General features: G+C 53.0%; 7 protein-coding genes across 7 annotated transcripts in view; 4 read left to right on the forward strand and 3 right to left on the reverse strand.

The window, feature by feature from the left end:
* Positions 1 to 146: 146 nt before the first annotated feature.
* MONBRDRAFT_22806 (uncharacterized protein) lies at positions 147 to 4541 on the reverse strand (the record flags this gene model as incomplete). The annotated part of the gene is made up of 16 exons (XM_001743274.1): positions 147 to 259; positions 354 to 502; positions 617 to 1176; positions 1277 to 1351; positions 1478 to 1597; positions 1723 to 1843; positions 1980 to 2154; positions 2427 to 2487; positions 2596 to 2634; positions 2860 to 2916; positions 3018 to 3182; positions 3486 to 3566; positions 3686 to 3757; positions 3899 to 4024; positions 4126 to 4248; positions 4344 to 4541. The coding sequence occupies 16 exons, from the start codon at positions 4539 to 4541 to the stop codon at positions 147 to 149; spliced, it is 2235 nt and encodes a 744-aa protein (XP_001743326.1).
* A 389-nt stretch (positions 4542 to 4930) lies between these two features.
* Positions 4931 to 7785, forward strand: MONBRDRAFT_31168 (uncharacterized protein). Its single transcript, XM_001742953.1, has 12 exons — positions 4931 to 5087; positions 5183 to 5272; positions 5408 to 5581; positions 5687 to 5725; positions 5800 to 5859; positions 5941 to 6048; positions 6130 to 6225; positions 6627 to 6683; positions 6808 to 7014; positions 7127 to 7246; positions 7331 to 7510; positions 7611 to 7785. Exons 1-12 carry the CDS (start codon positions 4959 to 4961, stop codon positions 7689 to 7691), a joined length of 1341 nt encoding a protein of 446 aa, XP_001743005.1. The 5' UTR covers positions 4931 to 4958; the 3' UTR covers positions 7692 to 7785.
* A 675-nt stretch (positions 7786 to 8460) lies between these two features.
* Positions 8461 to 9141, reverse strand: MONBRDRAFT_5681 (uncharacterized protein; the record flags this gene model as incomplete). The annotated part of the gene is made up of 1 exon (XM_001743275.1): positions 8461 to 9141. One exon carries the CDS (start codon positions 9139 to 9141, stop codon positions 8461 to 8463), a length of 681 nt encoding a protein of 226 aa, XP_001743327.1.
* Positions 9142 to 10562: 1421 nt separating this feature from the next.
* Positions 10563 to 14443, reverse strand: MONBRDRAFT_22808 (uncharacterized protein; the record flags this gene model as incomplete). Its single annotated transcript, XM_001743276.1, has 15 exons — positions 10563 to 10812; positions 11032 to 11126; positions 11405 to 11490; positions 11606 to 11675; positions 11782 to 12029; positions 12138 to 12187; positions 12586 to 12671; positions 12804 to 12963; positions 13068 to 13139; positions 13241 to 13356; positions 13443 to 13568; positions 13665 to 13765; positions 13873 to 13990; positions 14176 to 14306; positions 14416 to 14443. 15 exons carry the CDS (start codon positions 14441 to 14443, stop codon positions 10563 to 10565), a joined length of 1737 nt encoding a protein of 578 aa, XP_001743328.1.
* A 535-nt stretch (positions 14444 to 14978) lies between these two features.
* On the forward strand, positions 14979 to 18993 carry MONBRDRAFT_31170 (uncharacterized protein; the record flags this gene model as incomplete). The annotated part of the gene is made up of 16 exons (XM_001742954.1): positions 14979 to 15245; positions 15351 to 15458; positions 15536 to 15616; positions 15767 to 15838; positions 15958 to 16090; positions 16230 to 16368; positions 16470 to 16597; positions 16702 to 17095; positions 17293 to 17381; positions 17535 to 17662; positions 17749 to 17842; positions 17979 to 18076; positions 18115 to 18207; positions 18238 to 18387; positions 18482 to 18532; positions 18643 to 18993. 16 exons carry the CDS (start codon positions 14979 to 14981, stop codon positions 18742 to 18744), a joined length of 2127 nt encoding a protein of 708 aa, XP_001743006.1. The 3' UTR covers positions 18745 to 18993.
* Positions 18994 to 21332: 2339 nt separating this feature from the next.
* Positions 21333 to 21969, forward strand: MONBRDRAFT_14262 (uncharacterized protein; the record flags this gene model as incomplete). The annotated part of the gene is made up of 3 exons (XM_001742955.1): positions 21333 to 21425; positions 21516 to 21716; positions 21823 to 21969. Coding segments are annotated over 3 exons (441 nt in total), but the record flags the coding sequence as incomplete, so codon positions are not given.
* Positions 21970 to 25874: 3905 nt separating this feature from the next.
* Positions 25875 to 26846, forward strand: part of MONBRDRAFT_31171 (uncharacterized protein) — a gene marked incomplete at both ends in the record, with an annotated part of 35040 nt that continues 34068 nt past the window's right edge. Inside the window, one exon of the mRNA XM_001742956.1 lies at positions 25875 to 26790. Within this exon, the coding sequence (XP_001743008.1) occupies positions 25875 to 26790 (916 nt within the window). The remainder of the gene's footprint in view (positions 26791 to 26846) is intronic.

Consider the following 26846-nt stretch of genomic DNA (forward strand, 5'->3'; position numbering starts at 1 on the left):
TATTCGCATCCGCGAGCCAACGTGGCGCCTTGCCAATTCCCAGACTGTAAGGTCGCCGTTGACGCCCAAATGTGTATCTAGCACCAGGGTTGCCATGAAGGGCTTCGCTTGCAAGCGTCTCCTTAAGATAAATTTACTCTCAGGCATCAGGCATGACTCGTAGTTCTTGCAGCGTGCAAAACATTGAACAGCTTGACCATATCGCTGTTGCGGATGCACTCACGACATTCAGCGACAAACTCGGTTTGCAAGGGCCCATCTAATACAGACAGACACAGGGAGATGAGACCATCAATCAGGAATTGCAGCTCGGGGCACTGGGGCACCGGCAGATTGACAAGCTAGTCGCTTACCGAGTAGCTGGGCCGTAGTTTGAATGAACATGTTCAAGGACTTAAGGCCCTCTAGCAGCTTGTTGTGATTGGTTGATCGGATCGTGTAGGCGTTCACCAGGTCCCTGTTGGCGGCATGCAGCTGCGCATACGTCTCGCGCATGTTAAACCTGACCATGTGTAACACCACACGCCCAAGAGGAGGACATTGGATTGTGAGCATTGGTGAGAGACCGGGATGATGAAAAGGCAACTCGCAACAGGATGGGCACATGGCTACACACGTATCTCCCATGAGTCGGTAGTCCTCGGCGCGCAGGAGAAGGCTTTTGACCAAGTTGCTCCCCTCTGCCAGCTCGGCAGAGAGGCGCTGGCGAACTCCGTGCAGGTCAGCAATCTCAGAGAGCAGGTTTTTGATGCCTGCAAGACCATTGTCGTGCTGACTATCGGTCTTGGCCATTGGCAGTGGTGGCGTGTGACGCTGCTTCTCATCTGAAGCAAGAGCTTCCGAGGAGCGTGGTGGGGATGCACTTGGAGCAGCGGGCAGAGGACTGGTATCATCACCTTCAGGCCTGCGTTGGGCCTTGTGCGTTCGGGGAAGCTGACCTGGAGGCTGAGGCAAGCGCCTTGCCTCCGTGCGTGAGGCCTCACCCGCCTTGTCACCGCCACCCCCTCCGCTGGTCGGAGAGTTGAGATCGGATCGTACTGGGATCTGGGCTGCTTGCCCCGGTGACCCGGGTTGTGAGGATTCCATCGCCACCACCGGTTCAGCGTCTTTCGAGCGACGCCGAGTACGCTCCTCCAGCGCGGTGGGGGCATCCGATAGATTTGGAAGGGGAACCGGCTGCAACAAAGAGCTGGTCAGAAAGTGGCGTTGCATCACTATTTTCTCTATTCAACGTGGGGTCATAGCCACATCGGCGCAGAAAAGAAGCATTACATACGCGAAGACGCAGGCGCTTGCGCATCATCCTCACGATCGGCGCGACTTGCTCCTCTGCATCTCCACAAACAATCAGCTATTGGTAGAGCGCAAGCAACGTCAGGCACAATGATTCCACAAGCGGAGCGATGAGCCGCCATAGCGGGTTGGACCGATACCCTTTTTCATTTCCTTTGATAGCGTTGCTGTCTTCCACACCCACCGTTTTGCGAAAGTAGCGAAAGGCGAGAACAGTATCCAGCGTCACATGTCGAAACACGAGTTCAGCGGGTAACCGCTCCAATTGCGCCTGGTTTGTCTGCTTGCTGAGCCACTTCAAAAACTAAATGCCATGCAAAAGTCGGGGCAAAAAGTACATGGTCGGTCCTTGTCAGGCAGGCTGGTGGCAAATCGTGCGCAACGACTGGACAACCCTGACCGGCCGACCAAGAGGGTGCCACAACTCACCACTTCGGGGTCATCGAGGGCAAAGGCGGCTTGCTCACGAGGGGGCGCGACATCAGGAGCTGGATGCAGCATGAACAGGCTTGGCAATTGCGTGGAGATGTTTTTCACACGCCACAAATTACTACCAGATCAGTCACATCACCGCACAAAACCCATGCCACACTTGAGCAATTTCAAGCTCTGCTTGCTTGAGCGCTGTGGAGCAGATCAAAGAAGGGCGGACCAGCCGCACCAATGAAGAGACAGCTCAAACATACGTGTTTCCAGACCCGCCAAGCAGCGCCAGCACACTAATGGTGTATGGGCCATATTTGGCAGGATGAAGGTCAAATTGCAAATTATCTGTGGCAGCATTGGCAGGGATGCAGATGGTTTCTGTATCATTGGCCACGAGTCCCGGCGCGTTAATGACCACTGATCTGATGATGTGACCTGATGTCAGCCAGGGAAACGAGCCGCGTAGCACAGCGCATCGACATCAGCCACCGTGGACGCAGAATTCAGAGGGGTGCAGACACAGGCTTTCATGGTCCTCACGTGTTTTACTGGAGACCACGCCAAAACAACGGTTGGGGTTTGTGCGAATGATAATTTCTGCATTGGCACGTCCAAAGAGCTCAATGAGTTCAAACAGTGTCGCCTCATAAAAGACGGGGTCAGGATGGAAGATGAGGCAAGGAAATGAACCAAAATGAACATCTTACCCAAGTGCAAGCTCGCTTCAGCCAACCCTTCCAGTGCCGCCGGGGTCGAGCTGTCCTTGTCCTACAAGGTCAGATGTTGAAGCAGAGCTCATGACAAGAGGAATGCGGGTGCCGGTTGCGTGCTCACGCAACGAATCAAGCGACACTTGGTCGCATGCATCCGACACACCTTGGCAGATTTCAAAAGGTGGAGTTGATGCTCAAGATCCTGCAGAATGGTGAACAATGTGGGTCAGAGTCTCTGCATTAACATTCGTGTCCTAGTTGTGATTGTCCTCACTCCCCGAAGAGCACGTGAAGAGAGCCAGAGCTGAAAACTCGCCTGTTTCCGCTTGCGCAAGTTGCGCAACTGTGCCGAGTCCATGGCCTGGATGACAGCGCCCTGGCTGACGCTCGCGGCGGCTGCAACACCCAGGGGGTGGTACCCTCGCACGTGGCCAGCACCAGAGACAACCAGCAGCGAGTCGTGGCCTTCGCGGCGGTAATCAATCTACGGCCCCCCCAAACCCGTCGTGAAGCATCGCAAAACACTCGCAAACATCCACAAACAGTTGCACAAAAACTACCCGTTAAAAATTAAAAATCACGTACCACAACGCAACCGGCGACGGCATCCTCAAAGCGGTCCGTCAGAAGCACATGGCCCGCTTCAGCCTGATGCAGATTGAGGCTGCCATCGGCCTGTCCCACGACCAGCTCTTTGGCGCCATCACGCGTCACATCAAAAGCACAAAGGCAATTTACAGCTGCTTTGCACTAAAAAAAGGAAAAGAAAAAAAAGAAGAAGAAGAAGAAATATGCTGGCACATGAGGCTACAACTTTGGGATGGGGGTGCTTGCGTTGCGAGCAAAAATGCGTTCAAGTCCAAAACAAACTTGTTGCGTCCAGAGAATCTTTGATCGTTCAATCACGCCAATGGTGCCAGAGCGCAAGGCAAATGCAAATCGACCTGGACCAAGCTCGCAGAGTGCCGTCACACCCTGAGGGTATGCCGCAAAACACCAAACATGAGAAGGTGCTCAAGTCTACAGAGGCAGGCATGACAGCAGATGACGGACCTCCTGTTCAGCAAACTCGTGCACCAACTCGCCGTCCTCGCTATACACGCTCAGACTTCGCTCGGCCAGGCCCACCACCAGCTGCGACCGGGAGCAAGGGGGACAACCGTCATGCCTTTCAGATCAGGAGCAGAGATGGTGCAGCTCGGGGAGTCAAGTCGAGGGTATGAATCAAATGAAGCTGTGGGGGCCAAGCATACCTGGCGATCTTCTGCGGGCGCCGAAGTATCGACGCTGGCCAGGATTAATGCACAGATATCATCACCTGCGACCTACCACGCGCGATGAAATTATCAACGTGGCAAGCCGGCGTGAGTCCAGCCAGGATCATGTCTCAGCGATCAATCTCTTGGACCAAGAGATTATCCAAGAAGAAGCTGCTAAAGCAGTGGCTTGAACAAACAAGCACGGACCATCCAAAACAGGTCGTTGCCCTCCTCGTTGTAGCCAAACACAGCACTGCCACCGCCCACAAACACCAACGGCTGGCTGCTGGCCGCGGCCTGGCCAATAACAATGGAGTTGACACCATCCGGAGCCTACACAACGCCATCCCACAACGCATGATATCAGGGCCAGTCAAAGTGCGCGTGAAGCTCCAGGCGGTGGTTCCTCAAGGGGCGGCAAAAATTGTCCTTACATCAATGTGGAAAACATCCGAATTGTTGGTGACATCGTGAGCTGTCAGCGTACTGGCAGAGCCAATGTACAGGATGTCTTGTTGTCCAGCAGGGTCTAAGGATCCCGCAGTGAGCGCCGTGACCTACAAATCAATCGAGCAACACAGCATGAGCTGCCCCCACTCACCACCATCCGAGCGTCAAGGGCCAACGAGCACTACTGGCAATGTCGCCTTACATCACGATTGAAGTTGAGCAGGTTCACAGCCGATCGGGACAAGCCCGCATCATCGCCTTGGTGAGGATGATGTATAATGACCTTGCCACCCGTGCCGGCGCACGCGAGGGCAGGGTACTGGCCGTCAAAGCGGCCGGCGCACACGCGACCCGGTAAGACGCCATACCCCAGCTTGAACTGAAAGGCTGGCTTAAACATGGCGCCCGGAAGTTTACACAGCACTGTTACAGCAGCACATATGACATACACCCCAGCGACTACCTATTCTCAGGCAACGTCGTCTGGAAGAGCCAACGCCGCCCAGACGTTGCCGCTCTTGCTCCTCGCCCCTCACCCTCTCTCTGCTCACACTCACACACTTTCTCTCCTTTTGCAGTCAAGAGGATAAGAAAAAAAAAAAAAAAAGGAAAAACGAAAAATAATTCACTGGTTGTCAAGTCGTTGGCACAAGCAGCGCGATAACCTCTCAGCACCCGGCACAACGTTACACCAAGCTGATGTTGAAAACGACGAAAACAGCCAAACTTGCGACAAATACATCTACCATAACAGAACAAAGGCAATCTCAGTTTTTATCTGACATTCTACGGTTGCGCACAAAAATTCGTGTGTGTCATGGCGGCCTTTGAGCACGAGCTGGATGCCACGGCTGGACTGCGTGAGGCCTTGTTCCATGCCATCTCAACCGATCGGGCAGCCATCACACTTGAAGATTTGATGGGCATGCTGACAGCTCTAGACGCGGTATGTCCCAAAACCTGTGCTGGGATTGACTGGCAGCAAGCGCCGTAAAAATTGGGTTGACAAGTCGGCTCCTCACTCGCGCCTGATCTGGTCAGAGCAAGCCCCACGATGAAATTCAGGCCAGCGCGACACAGCTCATGGGCATCTTGGACACGAATCACAGTGGACAAGTCTCCTTTGCAGAGGTATGCCGCCATCCGCATCCGACTCCTTGAAAGAAAAACAGCATCCTTGCGCGCCCGTGACAGGAGCACAAGCGTTGGCGAACACGAGCGCCCTTCATCGCATGCGCCTGGACCCCGTGACATGCTTGTCTGTAGTTTGAAGCTGCGGTGGCCGATAACGAATCCTTGGTCCGAAATCTGGCAAGCTTGATGCAGCTTGACGTGGATGTAGCCAGCAACCCCCATACACCCACCGAATCTCAGCACTCGGGTGCAAATGCTACGCTGTGCAAATCAGAGTCATTGGAGCTCATGTTTGAAGCACGCGAGGTTGGTGACAGAGTGGCTGGCTAGTGGGTCATGTGCTCATCAAAGCCATAAACATGGCATCCAAAGAAAGTTTTACATCACAGGTGCGCTTGGTGGTCATCTTAGGCTGAGCTTCGCGAGCAACTCGATGCTGCGCTCCAACAGGTGCGCATACCCCCTTTGGTTGGCCTCTCAAACAACAGACAGCGTCCATCAGGCTGATTTTGGCTCCGTGACAGATCCAGCAGGAGCGCACAGAAAACCAGGCTATACTGAGTACACAGAGCCAGCGGCATGACGTAGGTTCCTCGCCTATTCGCAGGCGCTGTGAGTTCATTCATTTCGTACACAAACATGACACGCCTTTCGATATCACGCAGCGAGAGGTCACAAGCCTCAACCAACAGCTGACTGAGCAAGAGCAAGCAATTCAAGATTACCGACAGGAGATTGATGCATTACGGGATACCATCCGCGCCAATGAAGCGGTGCGCATTTCAGCCGGCTGAAAATGTCAAGTGACCCAGACGGGATTGCATCGCATCCACCCACTCACAGTACTCATGTAGGATCAACGTGAACGTAATGCCGAAGAGGGCCGAGCTCTTATGGAGGAGCAGCAAGCTACGCTCGCGTCCCTGACGGACAAAGTCAAAAGTCTCAAGGTGAGGTGAGCTGCTGACGGCTTGGTGTGCATGTGCATGGTCTACTTGGGTCCTATGTCACATTACATAGCCCACGCCCTGATTTCTCAAATCGCGCAGCAGGCCATTCAGCTGTTTGACATTTGCGCAACGCCTTCTAATGTTGAGCAATTGACAGGAAAGCCATGCCCAAGAGCTTGCCGAATGCACCGATCGAGTGGCCGAGTTGGAGTCGGAGTGCGACAGGCTACACGGAGAGGTTGATTGCCTCTCAAATGAGCTCGCAGCTGCCCAGCGACAACACGTGGTTGATGTAGGCCGTGCAAACCAGCCCCCTCTCACCTCAACTGCCAAATCTTCTTTGACCTCGTTGGCATGGCGCGTCGGCATTTCATGCGCTTGATCTGTTCTGCTATTTCTAGGTTGACGTTCTACACAACCGCTTGCAAGTACAGGAAGAGTATGCCCAAACACTTGAGGTCCGGTGTTCAGAACGTCGCCGTAATGGGCCGATGCGAATTAGCCACGCCATAGCCACCCAGCACTTGGCGCTTTCTGTACCCATGCAAGCCCTCATCTTTTTCTCTCTCCCCACACTCGTAGCAAAAGTACATACAACTTCAAGAAGCTGCAAATGAATTGGTGGACCTGCGAGCTGAGAATCGGCAGCTCAAAGACCGCCTGGACGAATTTCAGGCACCGGCTTCCACCACCGCAATGGAGAATGAAACTAGAACCAGCTCGGAGGAGCATGGCCGTGCTCTGATCACAGCTGATGCAGACCTAGAGGCTGCGCTCTCCCAGCAACGGGTACGGCCCTGCGCTCCATCTCGAGCGCATGTCAAGCTCTTGAGCAAACTCGGTTTTTTTTCCTTTTCCCCTTTTGAGTGAACGTGGACCTAATAATATTGCCTTCTTGTAGTTGAAAGACATTATGACCGAGCATGACACTGCACTACTCGACTTGTCGCGCCGCCACCGACACGAGCGGGCTAGATTGCAGGTTTTACTGGTGGCGGCACGACTCAAAGGCCAAGCACAGGTGAGGTCAAAGGCTCCTTGATTGCATGCAGCCGAACCATTTTCCGGACATCACCTCAATGGCTGACTGCGGATTCAATATTAGGATACGAAAATGTCGCAGGTGGCTGAGACTGCGGCTCAACTTAGGTATGACAAGAAGCGCCTTCAACTTCAGGTAGACGCCCTCGGAGCATCTCTGCAGGCTATGAAGAACATGGTCGACCAGACAAGTGTCGTCAGCCGCAAAAAACACAATCGTATCCCGTCATGGTCGGGTGTTCTGGTGCGTCGCTCTGCCTGTTTGTGTCATTTCAAGTCGGCACCTGCACTGGTCGTTACATCACCCCTTACGCTTCTCTCATGGGATCTTGGATGTCTTGTAGCGTCGGCGCTCCCAGACGTCTTCGCGCAGTGAAAGTCCTGCACCAGCCTCGCCAACGGGCCAACCTGAGGCTGCTTCGTAATTTTACGTCGACGCTCACAGGGCGCTTACGGTTAGCGTAAAATTCTGACACTTACCCCATCCCGCCCTTTTTTTAAACAAGAATCGAGAGTGAGAAAGCATCAAAAGTGTCACTTGGCCTTTGTGTAAGTTATCAGCCAAGTGTCGTGCATTCTGAAAAGAGATATTGTCAGGCTTGGGAGTGCTCAAATGCGTGGAAGCACGGATTTGACGCTAACACATATTCGTGTCGCTGAATGATCGCTGTGGATTGGGAGAAACCTGTCAAGATGAATTGTCTCTGGCGGTTCTACCGGACCTCTCCCACATGCATGATGACGGGCAATGGCTGGGGGACTGGGCGCGTCAAGGCATCCAGGTTATCTGTGACACGGACCACCACAACATCAAGAAAGGCCCTGGCTGTTGCATTTCACGGCTTTCCTTTGATCGAGGACAGTTGCTTCATCATCAGTCGTTCTCGGTCTTCAGGACAATTTTTGAGACAAGTTCTGGTGCGAGACCTGATGGTTCAAGATGGCTTCTTCTCATGGCTTTACCGTTGCCGCCAGGTGACTACTCGGAGATGGCATCGTGTCAAAAGATGGTTTCAGGCGTGATATGCAGCTTCCCCCTCGAAGGATGATTATCTCGGGGACGTGTTGATCCACTTGGGCATCAAATATTGAAATCAATTCGCGTAATCACAAGCACGGCAGCTGGTCATCTTTCAACAAATCTCCGTGGCCAGGCTCAGCGCCTTGACGAAACTAAAAGCTACATTTAGGTCGCTAGTTTGGGTAGCCCATTGGCATGGAGGCTCGGCCCTCCTGCCAAAAAGAGAGAAACTCCCAGTTGCTACTGCAGGCATCAATCTCTTGATAACCCTTTCCAGCCGAAACGGGTTGTGCTGGTATTCCGTGGCAAGAGAGATTGGGCGTGAAAAGTTGAGCAGCCACGCCGATATTGCGAGGCAGAGGCTGGCTCGTGGCTGGGACTTTGCTTGTTGCTGCCGTCGAGGGAGCGGTGCATATCTGCACTCGCAGCCGTGGCAGAGGCGTGGGGCTGGCGGCATCCAGATCCGATTTCATTCCGCCGAAGGCTGCCAAGGGCACACCTACCCAGCAAGGGCTGGGAGGGCGTTTTGCAGTGCGAGGGCAAGTTTTGGCCATTGTTACGGGCGAGTCGCCTCGTTTGGAGATCGGGCTGCAAAGCCCGGATATCATGTCGTCTAGCCAGTCGGAGGTGTCGGGAGATGCCTCTTGATGATAGCTTTGCCCAAGGTCGCTTGCGCTCTGCTCTGCTAGATCCAGGGCGGATAGGGTGTGGAAGTCATCCGTCTCTGGCAGGCAAAACCATGGCTCACTTAGGATCTCTTGGGCAGGCCATACACGGGCCAAATAGGACGGCTCATTATTGGCGACAGTACCAAACACCCCCAGCTCTGGAGCAAGCGCCTCTAGGTGGGACATTTTGACAGAGTTCAACCAGTGAACCGTGGCTGGCCAAGCCTCGCTCGCGCTGCTGGAAAATGCACGTTTCCGCAACCATTGATTCCCCCACAAGAGCGAGAGCTTTGAGGGCGCTGCCTGGCGGCACAGCTGTGTTGCCTTCCTCTGTGCTTCGAGTTTGAGTGTAATGAGACAAAAACTCGGCTGAGAAGGAGGGGTGAGTCATTGCAGAGCACTTCAGTCACAGCCAATGCATCGGGGTACCCTGAAACAAACCCAAGATTGTGATGGTCGTACCCATTGGGTGGTGGGATCGAACGAGGTGTCGCATGCCAGCTATCAATAATTTACCTCCCTCCTAAATCTTCAGATGTTGCCACGACCGTACATGCTGATGCCTCAAGCTTGCGCTAGGAGGAGGGAAACACTTTCGCTTTAGGTTTTGCTATTTTACGGATCTGCTCCTTGATTTATCGTCAGCACGTGGCGAGGGTGGTTTTTTTTTTGGCTGTTGTCGTGTGTCGAATGCCAAGTGCACATGCTAGCTGACGCGAGCTTGTCCTGCTTCAGTAAAAAGCCTCATCCTGTTTGCCTCGGAGCAGTCCTTTCTCCCCTTCACGCCCGCTTCATCATAACGTCATCGGAGCAGTAGGGCGAGCGAGGTGCTGTGACGGTCAACTTGACCACAGGTACAATCTCACCAACTACCAACAATTCAAAAGGTTTCCATAGCAAGAGGCAAGATGTTCAGATCACCACAAGCACAAACGATTATCACATCATGGTGACCTTTGAATATGGGATTAAGTGCATACATGCACCGATCAATGGGGGAAATTGTTTCCGAGCAGAGGAAGCTGTGTTACGGTTTGTTGTTCTTGCTACGAATAACACGTTCAAGGCATGTGCTGTTGGGCCAAAAGGCGCGGTTGGGTTGGTGATGAAGTCATTTGGCGGATAAATTGCATCGCGGCGCTCTCACGTGGATTTGGTGTTGAGATTACTTGGCGAGATCGGGGCACGATGGTGCACTTCATCACCTCTTGACGTACAGCCCCCAGCACGCGCCTTCCTCAGAAAACAATCAAACAATAAACCCAAAAACCGATTTATTATCAACAAGTCATAAGTCGTTGGTGTGAGGCCTGCAGTGGTGATCCGGCATCGTGGACTTGTGTACGAGCATGAAAAAGGGTCCCTTTGTTGCAGCGCGACCGCCACACATTGGCCCAAGAACCAAACGCAATATTGTGGGGTGACATGAACTGGTTGGGTTGCGCTTCGTGTCACTTGTTTCCTTCAAAACTTACAATTGGGGGGTGGGGGACACTTGGTAAAATTACTTTGCGGCACCAAGACAAACGGAAAAATTCACGAGAGCTCGGCCCTGTGTTGCACAACTCTCTCTCTCTCTCTCACACACACACATACCCACACACGTTCTACATGACTTCAATGGCGCGCATGGCTTTGCGAATGGCCGAGCCAAGCTTGCCGCTTTCATCGCTGCGTGCTTGTAGAGCCTCCTTTACCACTTGCAAGCTCTCATAACAGGCACAGCACTTCTCATGGCGCTCTTCCTTGGACACGTCAACGCTGCGCCCTGCCGCTGCCGTCATCCCCGCTGCATGGATCATCGTCCCGAAGCTCTTGAGCAGAAAGTTGGTGGTTTGACAGGCAGCAATGACGTACCTGGTGGAAGCAAGGCATACAACCAGATGCGGTGAAGTGAGCCAGACGAGTTGCACACTTCCCAGACACGAAAAAAGACACGCGCATGCTCAGTGACGTAAAGCTTTGAACATGGATGGGTGTATCTGTCTGGGAACTACCAGCCCAGCCCAGCCCATTATTGTGCAAGGCGCATGGCTCTCCTCGCTCAGCACATTGGACTTGTGAGGCGACACTCACGTTTCATGCTTGCTATTGATGAGGTTAGCAAAGGCTGGAAGTACAGCCACCGCACAGTCCAGTGTCCAGACGTTTGGGTTGGCCAGCATCAAATTCTGTCATGGCGAGATGAATATCAGGCCACGGAGCAACATACAGATGAGGCATTCCATGATAGGGAACGAAGCAGACATGAAAGCAAGTTGACGGTGGATTGAACAAGACGCAAGCACAGGTATGGCAACAGCCTCACCAGAAGATCCACAAGCGCAGCATTGTCCTCAAGGTCTACCATCTGCTCTAGCGCTTGCTGCCTCACAGCAGTCCCCAAAAAAGAAAAAAAAATGAGATGTTGGGGATGCTGAGAACTCGGCGTCAGCCTGGTTTCACTCACCCTATGGCGGCCTTGCGCCCAAATCTTCTTCACAATTTGAATGTTGCGAGCTCGCGTGCTCATGATGGTCATCATCGACGTATGGCCTGGCAACAGTCCAAGTCGCAAAAGTCAGGGGCAAGTAGGTGATGAGCTCTAGCTTGAGACACGGGAGAAGCAGCTCAGGGGTGGACCAAAACAGGCGGTGAACATGGGTTATACCAGAGCGAAGGCTCGCCAGCAATTCATCCTCTGTCTGACTTGCGTTCCGTTTCACGTCTTGAATCGGGGACTACAAAGCCATCACGGCGAGGGAAGAAGGACGAAAATTGCCACAGGTGAGTTCTTCACAAATGGCAACCTCGCCAGCATGGCGGCTAGGCACATGAAGCACGAACCGGCAGAAACTCGGAAACGTCCAAATCCAGCGGTTTGTCGCGAGTGGAAGGGATAACTGGGCGATCTGTCTTGTTCCAGGACCTCTTTAGGGCCTGGGTACCATTTGGCTCGGTCTTAGGCGCTGGAACATTCAGCTGAGCTGCGCCCGATGAGGCCGTAGTCGAGCTGGAGGAGGAGATGCGGGGTCGTGCGGCGTTGGCAGTCGCTGCTGGCGCGCGAGGCAGCGCCCGCGGTCGCTGTGCAGAGTCTGTGCGCCCCACAATCATTTCGACAGCGAGGTTTGTGAGCCAATGAATGAGCAAAGAAGGTGCTCGAGTCAGTGAGGGAATAGTTCATCGATCAAACAAGACAGCACCTGCGTCCGAGGTCATCGTTGAATTGCGGTTGACCACTTGTGTTTCGGCACTAGATGGTGTGCAAACATTGGCATGGAGCAACGAGTTCAACAGCAGCGTGAGCCAAGCACAACCATTTGTTTTTGTGCCATTGGTGCTTAGTCGTGAGATGCTACCTTGCATTGGCAGCGCGTGGGGTTTCTGCTTTGCTGGGTGCTCGGGCTGCGGCAGCTGAGCGAGGTTCTCGAGCGTCCCTGACAGAAACACATTGACAGCGCACATCGTTGGCATGAGGCTTAAAGGACAACCAAGCAACGCAGACTGTTAAGCTAGGAGCAACAACTCCAAGAAACAAAGAAGCAAACCGGGGAATATAAACACACTCAGACACACAAGAGCAGGCCTTAATAAAATAGGTCGGAGCAGACAACGGAATGGCACACAGAGTGGAGATATCGTGCATCTTACGGTTTTGCGTTGTTGCGATCAAAATTGATATTCTGAAGATCAACAAGCCAGACACTGACGCTCTCGTTGTGGCAAGAAGCAGCAACCTACGCAAGGCGAAGCGAGTCGCGCGAGATGAAAAAGTCAAAATTTGGTCGGATGAGTCGGTTGCGCCCATGCGAGCAGGCCGGAGGCTGATTCGGCGAGTTTGAGTAGCGCAAAGTAAAATAAAATTGTACCAGCGTTGTTCCCTCCGGATCTTTCACGTGCATATCTTGCAAACGGCCCCAGCCCATGGACAAAGAGTCGTACGTGACTTCTGGCTCCCAACCGTACACCTTGAATGAATCCTTCGAGCCACTGTACAGGGCTCGGCCCAAAGGATCAAAGCAGATGCGCCTGTGATGGACACATACATGCGCAGCAATGAGCAGGCGTGTTTGTGGAATACATGTACGACTAGTACACGGCACATGTTCACAAGCGCTTGTCAGCAAGCGCACCGGACGCGCGACGATTCGGGGCGGGAGGTCGAGACACATTGAAAGGACTCCAAATCCCAGAATTTGACGGTCCTACCCGCACGGGTGCAGCGCGTTGCACAGGTGAGGCAGGTCAATCGAGCAAATCAACCGACAGGGCAAGGGTGGCTAGGCGTGGTGGCTGCTGAACCGACCGGTCGGCGCTGCCTGTGGCCAGTAAAAACTCTGAAGGATGAAATTGCAGATCTGTGACGGGGCCGGCGTGGTCTCGAAACTCGGTCATGAGTTTGCCTGCTGTCAAGTCCCACAGCTAATCAAGGCAAGAGTGAGCTGGCAGTGGGCAGTGGGCAGTGAATGCGGGCAAAAGATGGGGCACACGCGTGCCTCAAATCATACCTTGACAACGCCGTCCTCGCCACCAGAGACGACCCAATGGCCATCAGGACTGAAGCTGAGAACATTGATGGCCTCTGTATGGCCTTTGTAGGTTTGAATGCAGCCTTTGCGGCGAATGTCCCAGATCTAACGTCATTGAGAGCACGAGCCCCGAATCAGTGTCGGATGCCTTGTTCAGGCGAGATTCCGGGGAGATAGGTGTATGCTTGAAGATCCATCTACCTTGAGATTGGTATCTTGAGAGCCCGAGGCGATGAAATCGCCATAGGGGTGAAAGTCAAGGCACCGGATATTGCTTTTGTGACCCGTGAGCGTTCGCACGGCTGCAGGAATATCGAGGGAGAAGGACCCGCGGCGAGGGTCGGGGGCGAGTAAGTAAAGGTGGCGTGGCAAACAACAGAAGCGGCAAGCTTTGGTACAGCGCACCAACCTTTGCCTTGCTTGACGTCCCAGAGCTTAAGCGTGCCGGAGGAAGACCCAGCTACCACAACCTCATCGGTGTTGTCAAAGCGCACACACTCGACCGGAGATGTATGGCCAGCAAGTGTCTGTGACGCAGTCAAAATTGAGGCGGTGCGCAGTACAGCAGATGCAAAAAGAAGTGGGTCTCAGCATCTTCACACAAGAGGGAGCGAGTGGATATGCGGTACAGAGAGCGCAAGACCGAAAGAGAGGGAGAGAGGAGAGAGTGAGAAAGAGAGAAAGAGAGTGAGGATTTCCTCTGCGGACTTACGGCCACGGCGTTAGGCTTGCCAATGTGCCAGATGTTGACCTTACGGTCCTCACCACCAGTTGCCAAGTAGCGACCGGCATTGCGGCCAATGGCGATGCAGTTGACCTTGTCAGAGTGGGCCACAAAGTCCTCTGCGTTTCATGACACGACCAAGCCGAAAAGCGTTTATCGAATGAGTGTGATTCAGCGTCACTGAGGCTTGGCCAGGTCGTTCCCAATGTTCCAAAGACACCCACTCACGAAGGCGAGACACGTTTTCAGTGGCCATGATTGAGAAAGCCAGTTAGCGACGCAGCCCAGAGAGGGCCTTGTACAGACTCGATCAAGTCAACGCGAGCTAGCAACGACGGTTGGATGCCGGCGCTGGCGCGCACAACACCTCAGGTCTAAAACGTCTAAAAGCAAAGGGATGGGAGGCGTGATAAGAAGACGAGTTTGCCAAATGAACGTTCATAAAGCCAGCCAACTTCGCCCTTGAACACGCACCTACTTGGGCCAACACGCTGCCGCCAAATTTCAAGGTGACGACTTGCCCTTTGCACAACAAAATTCCAAAAAGAAAACTCCTTTCTTTTCGACCTAATGTGAAAATTACATCTTCAGAATATAAAAACGTTCACCCTAACATAGACGAATCGCCCAAATTTAGAGTTTCGCGGCGAATTTCAAAAAAAAAAAAAAGTTGCCCCAAAAAACAAAAGAAAACAATGTCATGGTGAAGCCGTGTTACTCTTTTTGTGCATTTTCGTCATTTTGTTCGACAGTTGCACTTTTGGACAAGCAGGTCAGCAGGGATGGCCACCATGGCGGCCTTGGGCGTGAGTATGTTGGATCAGCAGTTGCAGCAGCAACAACAGAGTGGCAGCGATATGACCATTGTCAATCGAGGAGACTTGGACAAGTGTATTTGCACCATTACACAGAAAATCGATGAGCTCAAGAGCCAGATTTACGAGTCCATCTCGGCGCACCATGATAAGTTTACGGCAACTTTCGAGTCGCAAGAGGAGATTCAGGACCGTCTTGCCGTCCTGGATGACCGCATTGCAACGCTCACCTCCAGCGTGCAAGTGCGTTCCTTTACGCTTTTGACGCTGCTCTCCCTCTTTTGAAACTGGCGGGAGCGCCGAGTGCCATCGTTCTCATCTGCATCACTCGGGCGGTCCCACACGTAGAGCTCACAACTCAAGGAGCTGGTCAGCGATGTGCGTGAGCAACGCGTGCTGGCTACGCAGCTCAAAACCACCATACGTACCATCAATGCTTTGAAGAGTTTGTCACAGGTGCGTCGGCAATAGCTCCATTCTGCCATCTGAAGCTCTAGTCCTCACGATGAGCCTGAGGCGCATGTCTCAAACAGGTTGATAATCAGCTCAATCGCTTCGAGGAGCAGATGGAGCAAGGTCATCTTTACGAGGCAGCCCTGCTCAGTCAAGCCATGGTGAGATTGTCGATGCCTTTGCATTTGCTTTGACATTGATACTTTGGAGGCTAGCATCATGTTCCGCCGTCGATCGATTCTTGGGTGCCTCGACGTTCCCATTACGCCCTGATTTCGTCTCCTTCTTCCTGCTTTCGAAAATATCCCTAGGACAAAGCATTGAGCGACGAGAATGTGGCTGATGAGCAAATCTGCAACGCCACCATATTTCGCCTTCTCAAGGTTCGAATGTCAAAGCTCTGGGAAACCAGGGCAAATGGAAAAGCACCTTGCGGCCTGTCCGATTTACAGAAAAATCACGCAGGCTCCACCACTCACACATGACATTTTCATATGCATAGAGCGAAGGCCGAAACCGCCGCGCTCACCTCGCCAGCCAACTGGATGACATGTGGCGCCGTGCCATCGTCTTTCATCAGACTGACGCGGGAGGCTTGCCAGCAAGCAGCATTCATTTGGCCAAGGAGGTTCTTTGTGCGTCAGCGCCAAACGCTTCTCATCTTTTCATCCAACGAATCATTGGATGACGGCTGTTTGCCTTGTTCTTGCTTTCACTGCTGATGCGTGCTCTGCTGCTCTTGCCTGCCTCCCCACGGCTGTTGTGCATATGTAGCTGCCAGCTCCTCTGTGACTGTTTCTCTCTTCGAGGTGTTGCGCGCCTTTGATGCCCTGGAGGTTTTAGGCAGCAAGCTGGAGCTCCTAGGCTCTTTGTTTGTTCGCGACGTCGTTGCACCTCTTATGCGCCATCCCTCGTCAGTTATCGGCCTGCTTGCTCAAACTGACGCCCTTTTCGTTTCGGTCGTCGTTCCCAGCATTGCGCACACGTTCTTACATCTTGTATCTGGTCTTGCAGGGCTACGCTCAGCATCAAATCACAGCATCAAAGTCTACACTTAACTTGGACGGCTCGTCCAAGTGGTGCTGCTGCCAAAGGCAAACGGTCCGCGGCCGGTCGTGCCAAAATCCGAGTCAAGGATATGAGTATGTCGGATTGATTTGCTTCTTCTGCTACAGATGAGGCGCTGCGACTATTGCTCCTCTGCATCTGCTCAACTGACGACGCCCCTCCGGAATTCCGTGCGCAGCCGACGGCCTGGGTGTGCTCAAGCAAATCTTTGAGACCTTCCAGCAACAAATATTCGCCTCGGCGGGTGGCGATGCAGACGAAAAGGCGACAGCCCAAATCACTGCAGCCTTTGGCCTGGCCCTCTATCGTGCTGGAGCCCCGTGCATTGTTCAAGACGGCATTGCAAGCCTTGTGCCCCTTGCTGATGCGGAAACCTCGGCCTTTGAGGCTCTCAAGGAAGAAGTTGACGCCATGGAGGCATCATTGCAAGACACTTTTGGGCTGCAGACAGAGGAAGTCAGCCAATTGCGCGACTACGTGCGCGATCACATCAACCTGACTGCCAATCGTCAGCGCATGGTATGTACCAGCAAGCACACCGGGTCATGTGGCCTCGTGTGCTGGTCTTGCGAGTATGTTGTTTCGTTGGTGCACTCATCGACTCACACACACACACACACACACACACACACACACACACACACACACACACACACACACACACACACACACACACACACACACACACACACACACACACACACACACACACACACACACACACACACATGCGCACAGCCAGCTCATTTGTTCTTCTGACTTCTCCTAGGGCTCTGCACTGTTTCGGCTCCGTGCGAGACGTTTTTGATCTGTTTCGAGCGGTTGTGCCTGCACACTCCAAGGCAGCCATGGATAGCGGTTGGTTGAGCGTTGTTAGAGGCCCAGGAAAGGCTGCCACAGGGTTGATGTTGTAATTCTCAATCGTTTTCCTGCTAGCCGGCGGGCAAAGGCGTTGCTTGCTCGAATGATGCTGCTGCTCCTCACGGGTTCTTTTTGCCTTACCGTGAACAGTGCCCCAGCCAGCTGTGATCTTTTACAACGATTGTAATTACATCGCTTACCATCTGACAGCCATGTCCCACTTGTACAAGCAATACTTGCCCACAGATACCGTTCAATTGGCAACTTTTGTCGATCTGGTGCGGATTGCTCGAGCACGATTTTCGACCTGCACACAATTCGTTGCCTAAATTGTTTTCTTTGCTTGTGGCTGGTATGCTGACAGGTTCCCGTTTTCCGATTGATGGGCGAGCAATTCTTGACCCGCATGCTCAACGCGCAACACGAGCAGATTATGAGCAGCTTCGACGGTCTCAATGGTAAATTTGCCTCGCCTGGGTCACGTCTCCAGCTGGTCAAGGGTCAACGCAGCAATTTTGTGCCCGCCAAGCGACCAAGAACGTGGCTTGAGGGTGAGCTGACCTGTTGATCCTGCCCTTGTTTGTGACGCTTCAGGATTTTCAGGCTTGGAGGAGCCGCGCGCCTACGAGAAAGTTGACAATGCCATTAGTCAAGCTCTGCATCAGCTTACGGTGCTTTCAAAGATTTGGAAGGTACGCTCGCATGTTTGCACATTGTCACCACACTGCAGGAACACCGCCAAGGCTTACCAGCGCGATGGGTGATGAACAATGGGCAGGGGCTCATGACCGCCGAGCTGTACGAGTCGACCATGGGAGCATTGGTGAGCGCTGTCCTTGATCATATTATGCAGGAAATCATTGCGTTACGCGATATTTCCGTGGAGGAATCAGAGCTGCTGCATGACCTGCTGCGCTCGCCTGCCGATGCCGTGTGCTTACTCTTGGAGGGTGCTGGTCAAGACTTGGCCAGCGCGGTGACTGCATGGGCTAAGTTTACTCAGGTCGGTTGATTGTGCTGGAAATGGGCTTGACATATCTCGATCCACTCCTGGCTGGGTTGGCTGACTTGCTTCGATTGCCTCATATGACTTGCAGCTCCAAGAAATTTTGAACGCGCGGCTCAGTGAAATCGCCGAGAAGCATCAGGTTCGTGTGTTGTCTGACCTCGGCTGTAGGTGATTCTCGGTCAAGTGCAAGAAGGGCGATAACCAAATTTACCTCTCACGTAATGGTATTGTTTCTTCGTGTTTTCTTAGCGTCACGAATGGCTCTTCTCGGGTGACGAGCTGCGGAGCTTGGTTCGCGCTCTTTTCTCAGAGTCTGAGAAGCGGACGGCTTTGTTGCAGACAATCGAGTAGAGAGGCCATATGTTCGGTGAATACGATGGCCAAATCTAGTCCATGTGCCAATTTCACTGCCAGCCGGCCTACCTTGGAAACAAGAGCCTCTGTTTGTTACACGTGTGTGTGTGTTTGATGCGCATTGCTTGCTGTTCAAAGATAAAATTTTTGTTCCTTTTTTTTTCTCCAATACGATCGTATCGTTTCCATCTTTTGTGTTTTCTTCGCTGCCGCCCATCTGTACAAGAAAATAGAATAACATTGAGCATGCCCACGCCAGCTAGCGCTTCTCTATTTCTGTTTGTGAAAAGCCAGAGCTGAAGGGAGAAAGCAGTACGTTGACAACTTTGATTGAGCGAGCTCGGTCAAGAGTGCCGAAGAAGTAATCATGGTGGGAAAGCAACATTGTTCAAAAAAAAGCGGGTAAGTAAGAGGATGGAATGAGGCCTCTACGGAAACCATGAAGGAGCGTGCTTTCTTCTTTAAGAAAAAACAAAACAAAACAGCACTCGGTCATGAACCACGACGCATCGCATCAAGGAGGTATGGCAGAGACCACACTAGATCCATCCAATTCACAGGTGGTAAGCAAGAGTCAGCAGCGGCAGCAGCACCATCGGCCGTCTCCCGTGTTGTTGATTAAGTCTGTGATACAAACAAGCCAATGACAGCTCATGGGAGCGATGACAAGTCTGCTTCGCAATGGGCACGAGTCTCATGGCAATCAACACTTGCAGGTGGCGGCAATGATGTTGTTTTCAGTGGGATGGGAAGAGCTTGGTAAGCACAGGCATGGCATTATGCAGCCATCCAATTACTTGGCCTCGCTCTTCTTGCCGCTCGTGGCAAGGTTGATGAGCACAACCCATCCAGCAACCACGGCAAAGGTCAACTATCGAGCAAGCGCGCAACCGGGCATGAGTGCAGTGGCTGTAAAGCGAAACCAAGGCACGTCCTCGACGAGTAAAAAAAAAAAAAAAGCCGCAGGTTGAGCCCAATGGACTCGCGATCAATTCTCGTGATTGTGTTTTTCTTCCTCATGGATCACAAATTCGTGCTGAGTAGCGGTTTCCCACCACCATGGAGGTGTGCATTCGGCAAAGGCTTTTGTGCGAGCTATGTGTGAACACCGACAAATCCCTTGAAAAAAAGCCTTCAAAACTCACGTTGCGGCGACCAGCAGTCGTGTGGTTGTTGAAGATGGCACCGAGACCCTTGCCGGCTTGAGAGGGGGGAACACCGCCACCAGCCATTCTGTTGGTTCCTGAGTTGAGAAGATGAGCTAGACGTCGACGACACGAGAACACAAAAATAAAAACGCAAGGAGCAACAAAACCAAAGAAACAGCGACGGGCCGTGGTTGTTGAAAAGTCTATAACTTTTGACAGGGAAAACACCGTCAATCTCATTCATATTTGTATCGGTTGGCAACTGTCTGAACTCGTTCTTTGCGGACGGAGCGAGACAAGCAGATGCTCGATTTTTTTTTTTTTTTTGTGAGAATCCTTATCCTTGATCGAGTATGTTCATGCGAGAAAACGACAAGGCACCAAATCAGAGGGAGGGAGGCGATGGTCACAAGTATCTACCACGCGCATCTAGCATGAAGTGTGCTTCAGGTTGCTTGCATTGACCTTGTTGCCATGTGTTCGCGTGACAGCATCATGGCGGATAAGTTGACGATTGTGGGCTTTCGACGAAGCCCCGCCTTCCAGGAGCTGCGGCTGTGGGCTGAGGTCTGTCTGCTGCGCTAGCTGGATGACCTTGCATCCACGTCGATGCACAATTTTGGCACCCTCATCGCTGCGTGTCGGAACCTTTCTTTTGGGTGCCAAGGACTTTGCTGCGCCGCGCCGACGCGATGTCAATCTGACCATCGAAGATCACAACGAGTTGGACGCCATCGTGCGCATTGCCTCGCTGCGAAACGTAAGCAAGTTGTGGTCGACACATGCAATGGGTTGGCTCTACCGGCGCGATGGTTGACGCATTTCTTTCTATGCTGTCTGTCCTTCTGCATGCATTTGCCGCGCCTATATTGTAGAATAACGCTCACCTTGAGGAGCTGGCCATTGCCGTGCTCAACGACCAGCCGTTTGCTGACAAAGCCGCCTTCACGGACTGGCTGCGTCAGAAGCGCTTTGAGCCACCGACATAGTTGGTGTCGAAATGTACTGCACGCCGCGCACCTGTGTTCTCGACATCGTGTAAACTCACAAGGTGCTTGCCTCCTCTCTCCCTCTTGCGTCGGGGCGCCCCATAAATAGCGAACCGGCCAGCTTGCAAGCGGCGGCTCAGGCATACGACAAAAGTTACCGGAAAAAGTCCAAGGTACGTCGCTTGCGACTCGTCACCTTTGGGTGGCAGTGTACGGCGCCTGTGGCGGTGGTTATGCTTACGGCAAGGTCGTGGTGTCCACACCCAACTCACCCCAGCTTTGTCGCATCGCGTTTGCACTTGCGACAGCATGACTTTGTAACGATGGACGTGGCCATCGATGGCCGCGAGTACACCATGACGTTTGAGGTGAGCTTGAGCACATCGCCTTTCAATTGCTAGCAGCTTGATCTCACGCCACCAACCTCCGATGCACCGACCCTTTGTGTCTTGTCTGCCAGCTGTTTAGCGACGTGGTGCCAAAGACTTGCCAGAATTTCAAAGGCTTGTGTGCAGGCACAAAAGTAGACGGTGGGTTTGGCGTGTTGTGCCTGCTCGTCAGCGCGGCTGGGGGGCCCCGACTTCTCACAAATGATGACGGAAACGACTCTTCACTACAACGCGCAGGCGAGACTCTGACTTACAAAGACTCGGTTTTCCATCGCATCCAGCCTCGTGGCTGGGTCCAAGGTGGAGACATTGTGGATGGTGCTGGTGATGGCGGCCGCTCCATTTTTGGAGACACGTTTGAAGATGAAAACTTTGCCATCCTGCACGACCGCCGTGGGCGTCTGGGCATGGCGAATAATGGCCTTCATTCAAACGCTTCGCAGGTTTGTTGCTGCACGGCTCAACAAAAACTAGCCCGTTGTCTACCATGTTTGCCCCAACTCAATTGTAATCACCTGGCCGGGCATTGTGACTTGATGGGTCATTTAGTTTTTCATCTCCTTCAGCGCACTGGAATGGATGAACACCAAATATGTGGCTTTTGGGTACGTTTGCTTGACACGGTTCGCAATGGACTTGGATTTTTATGGATTTGACTGTCTTTTTCATGCGCTCGGCGCATTCGAAAAATGGTGATGCCGCTGACAATGGCCCTCCACCAATTACACGGCGTTGGCTGCAGGCAACTGTATGAGGGCAGTGCGGCTCTTGACGCCCTGGAAGCCGTGGCAACCTACAACCAACGTCCTAAAGCAGATTGCACGATCGTTTCATGCGGCGTGCTCGCTGACTAGCTTCGGCCGCTTGGCCTCGGGGCCGAGCGTGCTGCTGCCTGCGTGCTCATCACGAATGCCACTGGTCTGCGCCCATTCATAACCAACCAATGTTAAAATCAGTTACCAAGCAGGCCTGGATGCATGTGCCTTGTCCAAGGGGTTCAGGAGCGCACCGTAACCGCATAGGGCGCTTCGCCATCTGGTAAAAACGATGACTTGTACAAGGTCGCGACCCTAGAACACCAGCCAGGATAAGCCTTGCAACAAGCGCTGCCACTAGGCTCGGACATTGAATTTCCGCGAAGGAAAAAAAAAACGAGGGTGTAAAACATTGCTGGCGCCGTGCGTCGAGTCACCCGCGGCCGTTGTTATCCAATCCAATCCCCATCTGTGTCACTTTGATATCCCCCCTCGAGGGTTCCTTTCTTCACCCAACAACTCTCAAAAACTCGTGACCATTCGAGCCAGGCACAATGCAGGAGATGCAAAGGGCATGCAGCACCACTCACCGCTGTCTGTCATGCCAGGCCAGGACTACACGGTTGGTGCAGTTATGTCCCCAACTGTCACCAAGGGCCGGGGCCAATGAGACTTGATTGTTTTCTGCAATCTTTGTGGTCATCTGATTGATCAACACGACTGCTGCCCCGTGGGTGCGGGCGAATTTCATGAGCGTCTGGCACATATTGTTCAGCAAACGCGTGCGCATGCCCGCATCCCGAAAATTGATTCGAAAATGAAAGGCAGCGCTGTCCAAAATGACTAGCCGCGTCTACAAAAGAGACATCCAAGGTGTGTGACCTCATTGCAAGAACCTCAGCCATGGTAAAAACGGTTGCAGCACGTACCCCGCCAAGGCGCGCCGCCAATTCTGGTAGCTGGTGAACCACAGCCAACTGCTCTTTGTAGTTGAGCACTCGCGCCACATGTACCTGCTCCAGCATCGTCTCAACGGCAGGGACCTCTGCCACAAGTGGAGTTGCCAGGTGAGTTGCTGCTCACAGTCAGCCTCAACCTTGATCAACTCGGGCGTGTATTTGCGGGCACCCACCCAAACGACTGTCCTGAAGCTCAGCTGCCAAGGCAACAGCCATCTCCCGCAACCTGACCGCGGAGAAGCTGCCTTCAGAATCTGATTTCCGCCCAGCATGGTCAAGCGAGTGGGTTGCTTGGTGAAACGGGCTTCGCGGGCAAAAGAATTATCATCCAAGCTCTCAAAATCTAGGTGAGCTTACCAATGTAAATGCAGCTTGGTGCGGGCATCTCGGGGTTGGCGCCCAAGGCTCCAGCAGAAGCGCACTGAGCCGTTAGAGCCAACTGCATTCTACATCGTGGACAGCAGAAAAAGGCGGGTTAGGATGAATGCCTTGCAAGCCTGCTCTTTCAAAGATCATGTGGCTCACCCCAGCTGAGTTTTTCCCAACCCAGGGGCACCAGCCACCTCCGTCAAGCAACCACATGGCACGCCCCCTGTCAGCAACGCATCCAACGTCTTGCTCATCGTTGGAATGAAGGATAGGTGGCGCTCCTGTCGCAGCGCCTCGTATGCACTCTGCGTGGTCGATTCCAAAGAGCCCGGCCCCCCGCCCAAGAACACAGCAATTCAGAATCGTGAGGAGCCAGACTGCAGCGGAGATCGCCGAGAGATTGAGGCTAGTATGCAAAGTGCGTGCGCGCAGGCTTGCATTTCATGCATTTGCAGGCTTTACCTGAAAACCCACGGGCTTGCGTCCTTGTGCGGCTTGAAGCACAGCTGCTGCATCTTTGGCTTCAAGGCCCAGCTCTAGCCCAAGACGCCCACCAGCATTGCCCAGAGATTGATCAGATGAGGTCGAGCCAGCGAAAACCCCAACGGAATCGAGCCGTTGCAGTTCGGTGGTCCAATGCTTACATACCTTGACTGAGTGAGGCAATGTCATAGCCACGCGCCTCCTGCAGTTCAAAGCCTAATTCATTCAACAAGCGTCAACCAGATCCTTGAGCAATTGACGTCGGTTCGATGCTGGAGTGGTCCAAGCAAGGCGACGCTTGCGACAAGCGGAACCCGCCGCTGACCTTGCTGCCTGAGCACGTCTCGAAGTCGAGGCGGCAAAGCCATGTTTGGATTTTTTTTTTTCTGGGTCAAAATGTCAGAAAGAAAGGGCTTCTTCTCTGCTCGAACCTTCAAAGCAAGCTGACGGTTGGTAGCGCAGGGTTCGCTGTCCAAGTCAAAGGATGAGCAAAGGAGCAACTTTGTGAAAATGTGAATGGGTTTAAATTGAAAAATCAGCGCGTTGACTTTTCACTCGTCGACAACGACTCTACTGGGTAGTTGAGTAGACGGCCCAACAACCAACAGACGACATACAAAATAACGCGTCAATAAAGAAAGCTACACCCTGCACAATACAAAGAGCCAGCTCGTCCTGCAAGACTGAGTTGCAACTCAGTCAGCACCTCCTCCTTGGTCGCGGGAAGGGCATTCGTCAACTTCCCGCTGCCGAAGTCAACCAGGCTCTCGTGGACAAGATTTGTAGCTGATCCATTGTACCTGGCTTTGGCACTTTGTATAACCCCAACCGGTCTTTCACAGAGAATCAGCCTTTTTGCCGCGCGCTGCGCGATCGGTGATCGTGGCGCGCTTGGCACAACCGTGTGCCAAGACCCAGGACGCAAGCGGGGTGTGCATCTTCTGACCCGCGGGGTTTTATCCATCCCGCGCAACATGCCTCGCCATGGCCTCCCCCTTCCCTGTGCTCGTTGGAACATCTTGACGTTTTGTATCTTGTCTCTTCTGACCACCACCGATGGTGAGCCTTGTGCCTGCCGACCGAGAGCCTGTGTTAGATGAGAGCAAAAAGGGAGGGAATTATGCACTGCTGGGTCTTCATGTGCGGGCGCCTATTTTGGACTGAAAGACATCGAAGGCCTTTGAACTCACTTCTGACGTCGGCATTCACCGCAGCTTCTCGTTTTAGCCTTACGGCCAACAACGACAACCCAACAGTCGGCACAGCTGTCACCTTGACTGTCCAAGCTCTCGAGGCCTCGGGCGTACCGCAAGCAGTGACAGGCCAGCTCAGGCTCATTGGCAATGGGTCCGTCATTCCGAGAACGACGACCCTGAGTTTCGATGGAGAATCCTCTGCAGCCTCCGTTGTGCTCGATAACACGGCTGAGAGGGTCTTCTTTCGTCTTGAGCCGTCTTCGCCTGATTCGTTCCCTGGTTATGATTATTCAGCGACGAAAACCATCGTGTATCAGCCCGGTATGCTCTTCTCTCTACCCATGACTTCTGTTTATGTGTTTTTTTCAAAATTTCCACGTTGAAATCTGAAATCTTGAGACGAGTTTGTGCACCCTTGACCATTGACTGATTTATGGACGTATCCTCAGGTGTCGCTACAAGCATCGTGGTTCAGGACACACGCAGCGCCAGCAGCAAAACTGTTGACCACGTACAATACTTTACTGTGGAGCTGCGAGATAGCTTTGGCAATCGGGCCAATGATAACCGGGTGGTCGATGCCTCCATCACAGATGCCGTTGGCCAAACAGTAGCCCAGTCTGTTTCGGTTGTAGCTGGAGTTGGTACAATCTCTTTTTCAACGATGAAGCCCGGCACAATCAGCATCAACTTTCCAAACACTGCACTGACCTCCAGTTCGACACAATTCGCAGTTGCTGCAGGCAAGTCTTGCAAACTCAAGAAACTTGCTTTGGCTCACAACACTATCTGCCAACATTCATCACCCCATCTCTTTTGCAATCGTCCCGTATTTTTGCATGGGTCTGTATTCTGTAGGAGCTGCGACGGCTGTGGCGTTTACCTCTGCTTCTGCAGCAACGGCTGGTGAAATTTTTGCCGTTGCCCTGCAGCTAGTGGATCAGTTTGGCAATCAAGCGGCCGCTTCCGCTGCGGACGTTACATTGGCTATAACATTGCCCGGGTCTATAGTCGGATCCGCAACCACCACACTAGACCCTGATGCAACCGTGTCCGTGATTTCAACAACAGCGACAACCTTGACGCTCTCCCTCCAGCCAACTGCGTCTTCAGCAGCCCTGAACCTATCTGCAACTTTCTTGGTCACAGTCAGACCGGCTGCTCCTGCCTCCGCTCATATTGAAAACGTGACTGACGGTTCCGTTGATGATGCCTTTGGAGCTCTTGTTGTCATCTACGATGCTTTTGGAAATCAAGCGGCCAGCAATGGCACGGTCAACGTCTCCATCGTCCTCGGTGGGGTCGCTGCGCTCCAAACAGTGGTTCTCTCCGCCGGTTCTGGTGCTTTTCCGTTTCAGGCGCGAGTGCCCGGCCAGTATACGTTGCGAGTGCTTGCAGGGAGCTCTCTACCCACTTCGATAGATCGACCTGACACGGTTGTCGATATCGAGGTTGGCAACCCCACTCATTTCAGCTTTGTCACTGCAAATAACGAAACCGTCGTGGCCAACGCTCTCTCCTTTACTGCAAGCTTGCGCGATCAGTTTGGTAACTTGGTGGCCGATCAGAGCTTTTTGGCCAGGGTTGCAGTGAATGGTACCGCAGTCACTGCAAGTGCAACCTTGCAGTTCACGAATGGCATCGGCACGGCCACAATTGGGACATTGGTCGCTCAAGCTACGTCTCTCACTTTGACTTGGGTCGACAGCCCCGTTGGGAACATTTCGTCAAGCCACATTTTCACATTTGTTGCTGGTAAGTCAAGTCTTCACGTGCGAGATTGTTTGCTCTTCTCGTTTCCTGCCTGCTCA

The sequence above is a fragment of the Monosiga brevicollis genome, genomic scaffold (genome assembly GCF_000002865.3).
Source record: "Monosiga brevicollis MX1 MONBRscaffold_3 genomic scaffold, whole genome shotgun sequence".
In the NCBI taxonomy this organism is placed as follows: Eukaryota; class Choanoflagellata; order Craspedida; family Salpingoecidae; genus Monosiga; species Monosiga brevicollis.